This window comes from Dermochelys coriacea, chromosome 3, assembly GCF_009764565.3.
Source record: "Dermochelys coriacea isolate rDerCor1 chromosome 3, rDerCor1.pri.v4, whole genome shotgun sequence".
Lineage (NCBI taxonomy): Eukaryota > Metazoa > Chordata > Testudines > Dermochelyidae > Dermochelys > Dermochelys coriacea.
The window spans coordinates 208,442,651-208,456,325 of record NC_050070.1 but is presented as its reverse complement, the minus strand read 5'-3'; the positions used below and the strand labels follow the sequence as shown (position 1 = coordinate 208,456,325).

Sequence of the window (13,675 nt, the reverse complement as noted above, 5' to 3'; positions counted from 1 at the left end):
ACATTGTCATAAACAGCTGTACAAGGAAGCTAGTCTACGTTTCAAATCTAGGGTACTTTTCCAGATACACGTATTTGATCATACACTGTATATGCTTTTAAAGTGTGTATTAATGTTTCAATTTCAATTCAAAATGTCCAAACCATCACTAAATTGGCAACACGGCACGTAACTAGTTCACAAGACGGGGGGGGTGGGTTGGGGAAATTGGGGGGGGGTTTAAACACCCCCTGGGTGGAAGTGTGAGCGGGGTGGCTCCCCAGGCCAGGAGCCTTCGCCGGCCACTGGTGAGGATGGGCACGAAACGGGGCCAAATCCCCTTCGGTCCGGATCCCGGGCCGGGGACTCGGAAGAAGCCAGGGCAGAGGCCTCCAGCCCCATTGCGCCTGGCCTGTGCCCGCCCTCCCCAGCCTCGCCTCGTTCTGTTTCCGGCTTGGCCCTGCTCTGTCCCAGGCCAGGCCCGCGCTCCCGCCCCGCAAGCGCTCGTGGGGCTCTGGCCCTTTAAGAGCCTCCCTCCCTCCTCGGCCCCTCCGGCTGACGTCGAGCGCGAGCGTGAGCGCAGCGCCCCAGGAATGTATGCAAATCAAGCCCCGCCCCCTGGGCCAATGGGCAGCGCCGCTCGGCCCCCCCCTCGCCCAATGCCGAGCGGGGCCCGCCAGAGGGCGGCCAATGGGCGGGAGGCGCCGGCTCGCGCCATATAAGGAGCGGCTTCGCCATAAAAGGCAACATTGTATCGCTTTATATGGGGGGCAAGCGGCGCGCGGGCGGCGGGCCGGAGCGGGTCCCTCTGTAGCGGGAGCGAGCGAGCGAGGCCGGGAGGCGGAGGCGGGGGCCGGGCCGGAGCAGCCGGCGCGGGGCCCATGGCAGCGCCGGCCTGACCCGCCCTCGCTGTCCGTGCGCGGCTCGCTCTCCGCGGCACCATGTTACCCAGCCAGGCCGGGGCCGGCAACGGCGCCGCCGCCCTGGCCCGCGGCTCCGGCATGGCCATGGCCCGGGCCGCCTCGGGCCGGCCGGGGGCCGGGGCGCCGCGCGGCGCGAACGGCGGCGGAGCGGGGGGCCGCGGCCCTGGCAACGGCGCGGGGCTGGCGGGGGGCCGCTTCGAGCGGGAGCGGGAGCGGGAGCGGGACGCGGCGGCGGCGGCCGGGCCGCTCTACAGCGGCAGCGAGGGCGACTCGGAGTCGGCGGAAGAGGACGAGCTGGGCAGCGGCGAGCGGCGCGGCCTGAAGCGGAGCCTGGCGGACGTGGAGCTGGGGGTGGTGGTGGGGCCCGAGGCGGCGGCGGCGGCGGCGGCGGCGGGCTACGGCGGGGTGAGCGGGGCCGTGAGCGGGGCCAAGCCCGGCAAGAAGACCCGGGGCCGGGTCAAGATCAAGATGGAATTTATCGACAACAAGCTGCGGCGCTACACCACCTTCAGCAAGCGGAAGACCGGCATCATGAAGAAGGTACCGGGCCGGGGGGCTTGGGGGGCCGGGCCGGGGTCCGGGGCGCGCCCACGACTCCCGTGCGGAAGGTGGGGCCGGGCTAGGAGGGCCTGGGCCTTTGCAGAAGAGGGGCCCCTGCAGCCTCCTGGGGGTCACAGAGGTCGGGGGCGGCTCGGGATACTGGGGGGATACGTGCGCCCCCCTTACCTGGCGTGTGAGGGTGGGTCTGGAGGAAAGTGGGGGCCCAGAGGAACCCCGCTGCGAGCCCCCAGGCCGGGAGCTGCGGCTTGTGAAGGTGCTGAGGGGGATCCCCTGGGAATATCCCCCCACCCCAGGCAGCCAGCTCGGGTTCCGGGCTAGGGAGCGCCCCGGGGAGGAGTGGGAAAGGGACACTGGGGTGCTGCCTTCAGTGACAGCTGGGACATGTCACCTCTCCCCCTCCTGAAGCAGGGACCAGAAAACAACTTCCCCTCCAAGGCTTTGCTGAACGGGGTCTGTTGGGCCAGATAAGGTCCTGGCATGGCTTTAAACCTGTGTGGGAGCTAGACTGAGGCTGGCGTGCTGGTTGTTGGGGTGCAAGGGGGTACAGAGTGCACCCTTGTGGGATGGAGTGTAGGGTTAATAGGAGGGGGTGGCCTTTGTGTGCTGAGATGGGAACACTGAAAATACTTAGAGATACTTGGGTGACTAGATATACTGATGAGCCAACTCTTGGGTGGCCCTTAGGCCCTACTGTAGTCAACATGATTGATGATGATAGTCTCTTGCCTCAAGGAGACCAATCGTATCACAGCTGGGCAAGTATTGGCCGGGTACGAAACTGCCAACGTGCAGCGCCTAGGGAAATGTGTGTTAATGTTGGTGTCATTTCAGGGCTCTTCCTAGATCATGAGGAAGGAAAGTGGTTTTTAACGGTGTCTAAATCCTGTTTACACACAAGGGGCTAAGTAGTATTCAAAACGTTGTCTAAGAAGGATTTGCGAACACTATGTAAATCACCGCCAATTTTCCTATTCTAGACCAGCTATGCGCATGGGGTTCAGCGCTAACTGAAACCTTCTGAGAAAGAGAGGGTCCGTACCCCGTGAGAGGGGGTGGGGGTATGCTTGCCATACACACCCTAGTGCTCTACCCAGTGTAAATGCTGACTGACCCAGCTGGGGAGAGCATTCTAGAGTCTCGAGTCCTGACCGTTGCAGAGTTCATCTCGATATTTGGCCCAACTGGTCTCTTAGCATGTCCCTAGGAGTGACCGGATGGAGTTTTGTACTGTCCTAATAGATCCCCTCACTCCGAGTTCGCACTCCCCAACACACTGAGTTATGCTTTGCTGCCCCCCAAAGTGTTCGCCAAGCCACGCTGGGCACATCTCTAGCTCCCTTCCTTGGAAGTCAGTCCCTCTTGCCCATAAATCCACTTGCCGGTTTCCAAACTCTTGACGTATTTCTGGTACTGAAGTCCAGAACAGAACATCATGTTCCAGATGCAGGACTAGATGATCTCCTGAGGTCCCTTCCAACCCTGATATTCTATGATATTCTATGATTTCTATCAGAGCTGCAGGAGCAGGTCTGTTATTGTCTTGCCTTCACTTGATGCTCTTACATGTGATCGGTCCTACTCGGCAGACTTGCTTCCTAGCCTCGACGGGGGAGAACAACCAAAAAATGCAGTATTGGTACTAAGGCGGTGGCCTGGTCTCGGAGAGGTACAGGGCAGACTTGGGAAGATGGGCTGTTGCTCTGAACATAATCGTGTGACCTAAGGGATTTAGGAGCTGTTCATCCAAACTGAGGAGTGAAGCACAGAGTGGGTTCCCCTCCATCAGCTATCTAGCATCTCCACTTGGGCACATGAAAGTGTGCTCAGCTGAGAGAGAGAAGCCTTAGGAGCTGGGATGAGAAACTCTATGCCAACCCTGGTTGGCTAGCAACTCAAGGGCTCTGCCTAACAGAAGTCTGTGACCAGCCCCGGGAAGGTCATTGGTGAGCTGGTGTTACTGAATGGGTGTAAGGTATCACCTGAGTGTGTCCGACTGGCTGACATGGCTAAACAGTGTGCTGAGGGGCTGTGCTTGTCAGGACTCCAGTGTGAATCCCAATTTACAGACGATACTGGGAAACATCAGCTTGGATCAAGGGCTCTTTGACATCATCTCCTCTATCTCAAGGGCTGAGCTGAGCCTGTTGGGGTTTGAACGATTATTGATTTGAGCTGGGAAAGGCGGGGTAAGCAAGGATGTCGCAAGTTTGCAGAGGAGACCCAGTTATTTAGGCTAGTCGGGACCAGAGGAGCTTCAGAGAGCCTGAGGCAGGCTGGGAGAACGGGCAAACTGAATCCAGTGTCAGGAAATGCGAAGTACTGGACGTTAGAGGGTAAACTTGACCTGTTCATACAGGTTACTGGGCTCTTATCAAGTGAGGAACGGGACCTGGGCATCGTTGTGGGGAGCTCTCAAAACGGTCTAAAAATCAGACCAGATATCTGAGGAATGGGATGGAAGATGATGCCATTATATAGGTCAGTGGTGCAGCCCCATGTGGGTCCCATGTGTAGTTCTGCCACCGCATCTCACCCTGGAGGTTACAGAACAGGGCAGTTTAGAGAATGGTCAAGGGCCAGGAGGGCTTCTCTGAAGAGTGATTTATCGAAGGAAGGAGATGAATTAGAGAGGGTGTGATAAAAGTCTATAAACAATGAGTGGGGTAGAGAAGAGACCCTTCGCTTACCCAGGTTCAAAAGGGGATTGGGCATCTCTATGGCTACCGCGAATACCCAGGTTTGTCATCATAGATCCCTTTCAGAACTTTAAACCTTCTGCCTCGGGGCTTACGCCAGTCTCTGGATGTGACGGTTCCCTGCTGTGTGCCGATGTGTCCTGAGAAACACTGTGTGTGCAGGGCTCCTCTGGGCCAGTACACTGTGATCCCCCCCCCCCCCCCCCCGGGTAGAGGGTGGAAGAGGGTCCTGGCAGCAGATGGGGGCAGAGAGCAGCCTGTGAGGGGCTGCTGTGCTGTGCTGTGGGTGTTTGGGGGGTGTATGGAAAATCTCTGCCAGGCCTGTAACAAACTGGGAAGAATCTGGAGCTGTGGTAGGCTGCCCCTGAGAACAGGGCAGTACCTTGCTGGGTGAGGAGAGTGGCTGGGGGCTGTACCTTCGGAAGCCACTGCTTTGATTCTGTAACCCTGATGCATGTGACGATGATGCTAGGGATGATCTGGGGTGGTGCACCTGACCGCTGAGTACCCTCTGACAGCACCCCCTTCTCTTTCCTGGCTGTGGCCAATGCCAGCAGGTGCTCCTCCCTGCATAGTGGCATGCAGGGCACACAGGGGCAGGTGATGCCATCAGAGGGGTGGGGAAGGCGGAGTCGGCAGGCTCAGTGGAAGCGGAGCCAGCTGCTGACGTGACCTCCTTGAAGTGCTGCTGAACGGTGCTTTGCCCCCGTGGGTGCCTTGCCGGGACCCCAGCACGGCCTCCTCCGGCTGAGGCTGCTCTGCACAACTGGGGCTGTACTGTATGTTGCTCTGCATTCAGCGGTGTCCCGGGGGGGCGGGGGGGGGAAGGGAACCTCCTGCAGTTTCTTCCCCGCTAACCTGGTGTGGCGGTCGTGCCGGCGTAACTGATCTGCCTGGAACGGATTTGTTACCGCTCCCTGTGAGCCCGCACCAGGGATTGCCCTGGTTTGACCTGCTCCAAAGGCTGGGCAGCGGCTGCCTCTGGCTTGTGGGCTGGGCCGATCCTTGGGTGCTTATGTGCCTGGCCATGGGCCTGAGACAGCGCTGCTGCCCCCGGGGTGCTCTGGCGGGGCGGGCAGCTCCCCTCTGCAGGCTGGGGGTGGGGCAGGCACTGGTCCTCTGGCTGTGACTGCACTAGTGGCTTTCTGTCCCCTTCCCCGCTCTTGCTTGAGTGCAGGCTGGCCACCGTGAGCTGCTCTGAGCGTGGTGGGGGTGGCCAGCCTGTGCTCCCACCAGCTGGGTCCAGGCTAGAGCAAAGGCAGAGCATAGTGCCAGCCGCTGCAGTCCCTCTGGGAAAAGCTCTGCCTGCCCAAGTGTTGCCAAAGCACCAGGAGCAGCAATCTGCCAGTTTCACCCAGGGGGTCAGTGTGCCCACTAGACCAGGCGGGCACCTGTCTGGTCCTTCCTCCATATGCTGGGGTGGTGAGTTGAACTGTCCCTTGTCTGTCTTCCCCCACTCCCTTCGGCCGCTTCAGAGGGCCACATGTGTGGGCAGCCTGGGGGAGCAGGGGTCAGTGCTGGGCCTGGCTTGACGCTTCCGTGCCCTGGCAGGGTGCTGGTGCCAGGCACCGATAAGATTGACCAGGGGAGCTGTAAACACCAGCTAGGTCAGGGGAGTAACACAAGCGCCTGTCAGCCTGGCTGGGAATGGGGACATGCAGCTAGTGTGTTCGGGTAGTGTTCCCTAGATCCTCTGCGGCAGGGAGGTGCTATTGGCCAGGTGACAAGTGCCGTACCCGGAGCAGCTGGGCAGCAAGGGGGCTGTGGTCAGCAAATGACATGGGGCTCTGTACTGTTTCTGCTCCAGCCTGCTGACCTGGAGGAGGGGTGGGCCCCAGCAGCTGTGTCTGGGTTGTGCTGGGTTTGGTGCGATATTCTCTGCCTATAAGCACTTGCTGTCCGGGATTAGTGTCGGGAGCTCATTTGTGTGTACACCGATGCACTTGCTCGTGGGATGCTGTAGCTAAGAACTGCTGTGTCCCGCTGATCACTCGGCCCTGCCCTTGCCCCGCTGGCTGACTTTCATGGCAGCAGGATTTGAGGTGCAGGGCATGGCGGGAAGTTCTCTCAGCCCCAAGGTGGCAGGACAGCATACGTGCTCGCTCTTGGGCCCCTCATTACCAGAGACGATCCCAGCGTTGGCTGGGAGAGATGCAGGCCAGACCCCTGCAGGTCACTGTAGGCCAGAAACCCGCTTGCCTCCATCCCCGGAGAAGTGAAGGGCAAGAAGATTGATGGCAAACATCCCTGGCAGCTCCGGCCCCGTGTTGTTGGACTTCGGGGATTTTCCAGGGGAAGTGCAGGGAGCCTGTGCCCCGGTGTGCTGAAAATCAGATAGGACCCGCACTGGGTGCGGGTCCTACCCTGGGGGACAAGGGCCTGTCTCTCCCAGGAGTGCTGGTGCTGGCCCTCGCAGCGGGGCGGCCCGCTTCCTGCCTGAGCGGGGCTGACTGCCCTGCTCCCTCTCTGAGGCTGCCGGAGCTCTGGCTTTGCTGGGCAGGGCGGATCCCCCGGCAGCCGGCTGCAGCAGGAGGATTGGCCGGGGGCACTGGCAGCCTAGGAGGGGTCTGGCTGGCTCGTGTGGTGTGGGTGGAGGGTTTGAAGCCAGGCAGCTCTGATGAAGCCCAGCTCTCTGCTGTTGGGGCTGTGTGCAGCCATGGGCAGGGGGCATTGGCTTGTTGCTGGTTAGGGCTGTGTGGGGGAGCCCAGAGGCCTCATAGGGCTGGTGCTGTTCAAACCCAGGGAGAGATGGGCACTGCCCAAGAGCCTAGTTGCAATCTGGCGGTGGGGGAGAAATGGGGGTGAGGTTTGGACGAGCTCTGCCCATGGCCAGGCCTCAGGCTAGGGGGGCGGGCAGGACACTGCGAAGGCTTTGGCAGGAGCAGGCAGGCAATCGAGGCTGGTTGGACGCTGTGACGAGAGATAAGTGTGCTGGGGCGGTGCCGGGAAGGGCCCTGATGCAGAGGAAGCCAGTGGGGTGATTAGGGTGGAACAGCCTGCCTGGGAGATGATTTGGGGGGGCAGGACCGACATCCATGTGGCCTGGAGGGGGTGAGGTGGGGGCTGTCCAGCTGAGTTCAGCAGTGTATGGCTCGCAGGCGTGAGAGGAAGCAGTGGGGCAGGCTGGAGATGGCCAAGGACTGGTCATGGCAGTGAGGGCAAAGGGGACATGGTGGAGGGCTTGGGGGGACTTTGGGGGTTCCAGTGGCACCTACCGACCTGGACCCTGCTGGGGACCCCGTTGTGCCAGGGACATGGCTCCAAGGAGCTGGTAGGGGGCATGGGGATGGAGGGGAAGTGACGTGCCCAAGCTCATCCAGCAGGCCCATGGCAGGGCCAGGTCTCCAGTGTCCCAGTCCTGTGCCCTGCCCATTAGCCGGGCTGCCTTCCTGGGCTCGGGGGAAGCTCAGGGTGAGGGTGAGAGTGCCTAGAATGGGCCGAGAAGGCCAGGGCGTGGGGATGCAGGGGGAAGGCAGAGGCAGGTAACACTGGCGTCCCCAGTGGGGGGCAGCGCTAGCCCCGGCCTGTGTCTGTTCCCCACGTTGGATGTCCATGACTGACTGGTGCTCTCTGCTGCCTTGCAGGCCTATGAGCTCTCCACCCTGACGGGCACTCAGGTGCTGCTGTTGGTTGCCAGCGAGACGGGCCACGTGTACACGTTTGCCACACGGAAGCTGCAGCCCATGATCACCAGCGAGACTGGGAAGGCGCTGATCCAGACATGCCTGAACTCCCCGGACTCGCCCCCCAGGTCTGACCCCACCACCGACCAGCGCATGAGTGCCACGGGCTTCGAGGAGACCGACCTCACCTACCAGGTGTCGGAATCCGACAGCAGTGGCGAGACAAAGGTAACCCCCTCTCCTCTGCGCCCGCGGGCAGGGCCTGCCTGTTCTCTGCCCACCGCGGGGACCACCCTACTCCAGGGATCAGCTCGAAGGCTCCTCCCCTGCCACCCAGAGTGGAGAGCTTGTGGGGCCAACATGGGGATGCCTGCTAGATCTTGCGGGGGGACTCACTCCTGCAGTTCCCTGGCATAGAATCCTAGGCCCTAGTCTGCTGGCTTGGGTGCTGGACCCCCTCCTTCACTCCCTGGCCTGGGCTGCCACTGGCGCTGCCACTGGCCCTGCCCCTGTGAGCTGGGTCCCCCTCCCTGTGGTGGGGCTGTGCCTCAGTTTACCTAGGAGCAGGAGCACCAAGCTCCAAAGGATAGTTTCCTGGCCTGGGCTGTGTTAAGCTCAGTGCTGCGGTCCCCTGCCCACCTGGGGCTCACTGGCTAGGAGCTACAGAGCTGCTCTCCCCTCGGTGGGGGTGGGGGCAACTCAGAGAGGGTGGGGGGTGGGTAACAGGTGTCGCTGCCCCTGCAGACCCTCCCCTCCCCCTCAGCCCCTCGCCCTGTTATCTCTCCTTCGGCGTCTCCATGCTCTCACTCTCATTGATAAAAATTTGATTCTGCCTCCATGGCCTTATAAGGCCTGGTTTCCCTCGCCAGAGTCCCTGGCAGGGCCCCTCACATTCCTTATAAGCTGCAGCTGTCTCTTGCTTTGGTGCCGGTTTGGAAGGGGGCAGGGAGGACATGGGGAATGGAAACATTTGGCTGCCCAGGCTGTTCCTCCTCTACTGGCTCGGGCTCTCGCTAGCCCCGCTGCTGGTGGCGTGCCGAGAACATGGGGCCATTGCTTTGCCCCTGGGGGCTCTGAGGGGCCTGCTTGCTGGCTGTGACCCTCCTGGCTTCACGAGCTCCCCTATGCCATCCCCGTCTCCCTGCTGGGAAAGGCTCCATCGTGGGGGGGTTGCAGCTCGGGAAGATGAGACATCTGGGGACATAGGCCCCAAGTAAGGGACGTGGTGCTGGGGGGGAGGGGGCAGGGCAGGCCGTGGTGGTGGCTGCCAGACCCTGTTGCAGGGAAATTGCCACCCTCTCTTTGGCACCAGTGTCCCCACTCCCCCAGTACTGGTGGGGGTCTCGGGTCTGTGGTGTCTCTGCCAGCGGATCAGACCCCAGTGAGACCAGGAACGGGGTGTTAGTCGCACCCAAATGGCTTTGCCCTGGGCTTGGTGGCCTCCAGCTGTGAGGGCCCAATGGGGTGCTGCAGATGGACAGGCTCTTATGCTGAAAGGACCGCGGGGGCGTGGACGCAGGCTGAGGTGGGAAGGAAATGGAGCATCCACCGGGATCTGCTAGCACTGGCAGTAAGGGGGGCTGCTGCAGCACCCTGGCTCGGGGTTGGGGCAGTACGCAGCCTATTGGCCTACCGACCCACCATCTGTGGCAGGGAAGCCCCTGCACGCCCCAGTGCTTCGTCTCACACCTCGTTTTCTGCACCCTGGGATCCTTCCCCGCTTGTATCTTGGCCCCTGCCCCTGCGCATGGCAGGAGGGTAACGGAGCTGCACAGCGTGCTCGGCACGGCTCCCCAGGAAGCGGAGCTGGGACCAGAGTCCTGACGCCCTGCGCCACCGCTTCAGGGCTGAGTCTCAAAGGCCTTTCGGTCCCTCGGCAGCTGGACTGCTGCTGCCAGAGGGGTACTGGCAAGCTGCAGCTGCCCAGCCCTGGAAAAGCAGAAGCATGTCTGTTGTGATCGCTCGCACTGCAGAGCTCTTGCAGTTCTGAGGGCCCAAGGCCAGACGGGCCAATTGTGCTTATCCCTCCTGACCACCTATAAAGCACAGGCCAGGCAGCCTCCGTCAGTGACTCTGGCGTGCGGCCCAGAACATCCGTTGGCCCTCGAGCCGCTCTCTGCCGAAGAGATCCAGTCGCGATGTAAAGTCTCCAAGTGTCGGAGAATCCACGTGCCCAGGGTTAATGATCTTCGCTGTTAGAAGTTGACGTCTTTTTTCCGATCTGAATGTGTCTAGTGTCTGCTTCCAGCTGTGGGATCTTTTCTGCTGGCAGGGTGGTCCAATCCCGCAAACACAGACATCTCTTCCCCATCTACGCACTTGTAGATAAACTACCTAGCTGGGCCTCCTTCAGTCTCTGGCTGTGAGAGGTATTTTCAGACCACTCTCCTCATGTATGTGCCTTGCTGCAGAATCCCCTCCAATTTGTCCACATCTTTCTTTTCATTTGACGTGTGGACCCAGCGTCCGGTAACAGTCTCCCCAGTGCTGTATATGGTGATGACCCCCATGCTACCTGCTTCTGCTTGATATTCCCCTGCTTTGCAGCCAAGGATCTGTCGCTCTCTTTCCTACAGCATCCTGGCAGTGGGAGCTGGTGTTCAGCCAGTTATCAGCCGTGACCCATCCGCAAGTCCTGTTCAGAGCCGCTGGGTTCTGGAATAAAAGCCTCCATCCTGGGGCTTGCTCCTCACATGTCTGACCTGGTGTTGTGCTGCGTTAAAATCCATGCCAACAGAGCCGCTTTACTAAGCGATCCTGAACTCTGAGTGTCCCGTTGTCGTTTACCCACAGAGTTCTGTCATCTGCCACGTTTTACTGACAAGGACATCGGATTTTCTTCCGGATCATTGATAAAGATGTTGAATAGCCCTGAGCTGGGTACAGAGCCCCATGGGTCCCACTAGGAACATCCCCAGCTAGTTATTTTCTGAGCTCCGTCAGGAAGCTGGGTCTATGGGCTGTATGGAGTGTTGCGTTGGCTTCTGTCAGTTGTGTGGCGCTGGGTCTGAGGACGGGATGTTCCCTTTTCACCTGGCCTTGTGATCTCGGAAACAACAGCTGGCTTGCTTCCCACATGATCTTGTTGACTGGCATTAATTAAACTGCCACCCTTCAATTCTCTGCTGTTGGCTCCCAGTCCCAGCTTTGCCAGGAGTTTGCCCAAGATTGATGCCAGGCTAACCAGCTTTATGGTGACCTGGGTTCACCCAGTTTGCTCTGGTATAAAGTTGGCACAACATTAGGGGGTTTTGGGGCCAATTCTCTGGCACTTCCCAGAGATCCTGACCAATCGGCGTTCCTGGGTGCAGCTCAGGCTGGCCTCCAGCGGCAAGTGTGTGGGAGATTTGTGCGCTCTTTTAGTCTCTGGCCCCCTCACTGCCTCCAGTGGTGGCCCAGCCTGAGTGCAGGTCGCAGCGGAGGCTGAGGTGCTCCCAGGAGGCAGGGATGCTCTGTGGCAGCCAGCTCCATGCTTGTGGCTACACAGACCCCGGGGGGAGGAGCTGACGGAAAGCCCCAGCCTGGACTGCGTCTTGGGGCTCTCTGCAGCTCCTTCTTGGCACCTTTCTGTGCTGTTGCTGGGGTGGCAGCGCCTGGGGGGGGTGGGGGGGGGGGGGTGAGCGCTGCAGTACGGCGCAGGGAATGGCCGAACCCTCGCAAGCACTGGGCTGGCATATTCCTACCAAAGCGAAGCAGGGAGTGGGGTCGGTTAGTGTGGCAGAGGTCGGAGAGGGGGGCAGGGGCAGTGCCCTGGGGTGCTCAGGCTGTGGGGAGGGTGTTGGGACTTCTAGCCGGGGGCTGCTCAGGCAGCTCCAGGAGTCTCTGGCTATCGGCTGACTGACTGGGGAGGCCAGTCTCTGCAGCCTGACTGCTCCCTCCCCTGGGTGCCCGGCTGCACTGAGGGGTGGTGGGTCCCTGCTGCCCTCCCCCTTCACCAGCCTCCATTGCCTCTGGCAGTGGGCAGACTGGAGAGAGTCCACCGGAGAACGGTTAGAAACCCTGAGCAAGGAGGGAAGGTTACCGAACTGGGCATGGACTGAGCCTTGAGAAGACAAGGCTGCGGGGAGACCTGATAAATCTTCGAAGATGCCAAGGGCTGCCACAGACAGGAGGGTGATCAGTTGTTCTCCCTGCCCACTGAAGGGAGGACAAGCAGTAACTGGCTTCATGCGCCACAGGGCGATTTAGGCGAGATGTTGGGAAAACTTCTTGTCGGGGTGGTTAAGCTCTGGGCTAGGCTGCCCAGGGAGGCAGTGCAATCCCTGTCACTGCGGGTCTCTAAGGCCAGCATGGGCAACCCCTTGGCAGGCATGATCTGGGGTTACTTGGCCCTGCCTCAGTGCAGGCTCCCAGGGCTTTTCCCGGCCATGGGGAGTGTCTGGCCCAGCAGGGGCGTGTGCCCGGGCATGTCTCCAAGCTAGGACCACACTTCTGTTTGGGGGGAGTGGGGCGTCTGGGTTTAATCCCTACCTGCGTCCCTCGCCTCTCTCCCAGCGCTGCTGTGCGTACAGCACGTCCCAGCCGGTGCTGTGGGTTATGTTCTCCTTAGATCTCCTAAATTAAGCCTGATGGGGCCTGGCCGGCACTTGGCTGGGGAGCGGGGGAGTCGTCCTGCTTGTGTATCTCTTCTACCTGGCTGATCCCTGGGCTGGCCCGTCTGAGAGGCCTGGAGCCAGGCACCAAGCCATGTGCTGCAGCCTCGTGTGCCCCTGGACGCTGTTTGGGCTGCCAGCTGTTTGATGAGGGCTCTGCTGCGTGGGAGCTGGCTGCGAGCAGCTCCCAGAGGGGGGCTGCCAGGCTACTGCTGAACCCTGGGTGTTTGGGGCTTGGGGCTGCCAGTGCCTGCAGCAGAGAGGGAAGGGCTGGCATGGGCAGCCCCTTCCCCACCAGGAACACCTAGCCTTAGGTAGCACCATGGGGTTGAGGAGCTCGAGCTCCAGCAGCATGTCACAAATTCTGTCCCTTGTGTCCCGCACCTGGCCACCGCTGCCTGGGGGTGAGCTGAGAGCGCCCGTGCTTTGCCGGGGCAGTGTAAATGCGGCCCTGGCTGTGGAAGGGACTGCGCTAGGCAGCAGGCTGTTAGCGGCTCGCTAGCAGCTTCTAGGAACGGTGGCCAGGAGCCGGGCTGTGTCCTGTGTTCCTGGTGTACACATACTGGAGTGAAGATTCCCATGGCATTTGGGGGGCTGCGAGCAGGCCCGAGAACCTCCCCCGAGTCCTGCGTGTAAACATGTTGCGGGTGGCCGTCCAGGAATCCCCAGCCGCAGGTGGGTTGGGAAGTGTCCCCGGGTTAGTTCCCCTGGCTGTTAGCAATGGGCGTCATGTCTCTGGCCTGCTCTCCACTCTGGCATGCAGCCCGTGCCCTGCAGCGCTCAGCGACCTGAAGCACGGCATGTGGCGCATGCAGGGGGCGGGTGCTGGGTGGGCTGCACCATCTCTCCTGGGGTGCTGTCCAGCATGGTGCCCCAGGCAGAGCATTTGATCCCTGCAGCAGTGGCAGGCAGCTGGGGCTCGGCCTGGCTGGGGCATGGGTGGCCTGGCCGGGTGCTTAGCCCAGCGGGGCCTGCACAGTGAAACTGCTGAGGTTCGCAATGTGAGGCCTGCTCCTCACCGATGAGGCCGGGGACCAGCTTGGTGCCTTGAGCTATGCAGAGCCCCCGCAGGTGCCTCCCACCCCTGGCAGGGGGCTGTCTGTGGGCAGGTCCTGGTGCAGCTCAGTGGTAGGAGATCCGGCTTGATTCAGCCGCGCCTGATACCGGCACACCCCACTGCATGGTCACCTGGGGCAGACAGTGGCACTGAGCCCTGCTCTCTGGCCCTTCTCCTCCTCCCATAGCTCTGTCCCTCTGGGCTTGGCTCAGCTCGCCACAGGGCCCCCCTTCCTCTCCTGCAG

General features: G+C 61.1%; 1 protein-coding gene across 1 annotated transcript in view; it reads left to right on the top strand.

The window, feature by feature from the left end:
* Window positions 1-759: 759 nt before the first annotated feature.
* The window catches only part of SRF (serum response factor), a 37,544-nt gene continuing 24,628 nt past the window's right edge, over window positions 760-13,675 (top strand). Inside the window, exons 1-2 of the mRNA XM_038396469.2 lie at window positions 760-1,442; window positions 7,744-8,010. Of these exons, the coding sequence (XP_038252397.1) occupies window positions 921-1,442; window positions 7,744-8,010 (789 nt within the window). The 5' untranslated portion in view covers window positions 760-920. The remainder of the gene's footprint in view (window positions 1,443-7,743; window positions 8,011-13,675) is intronic.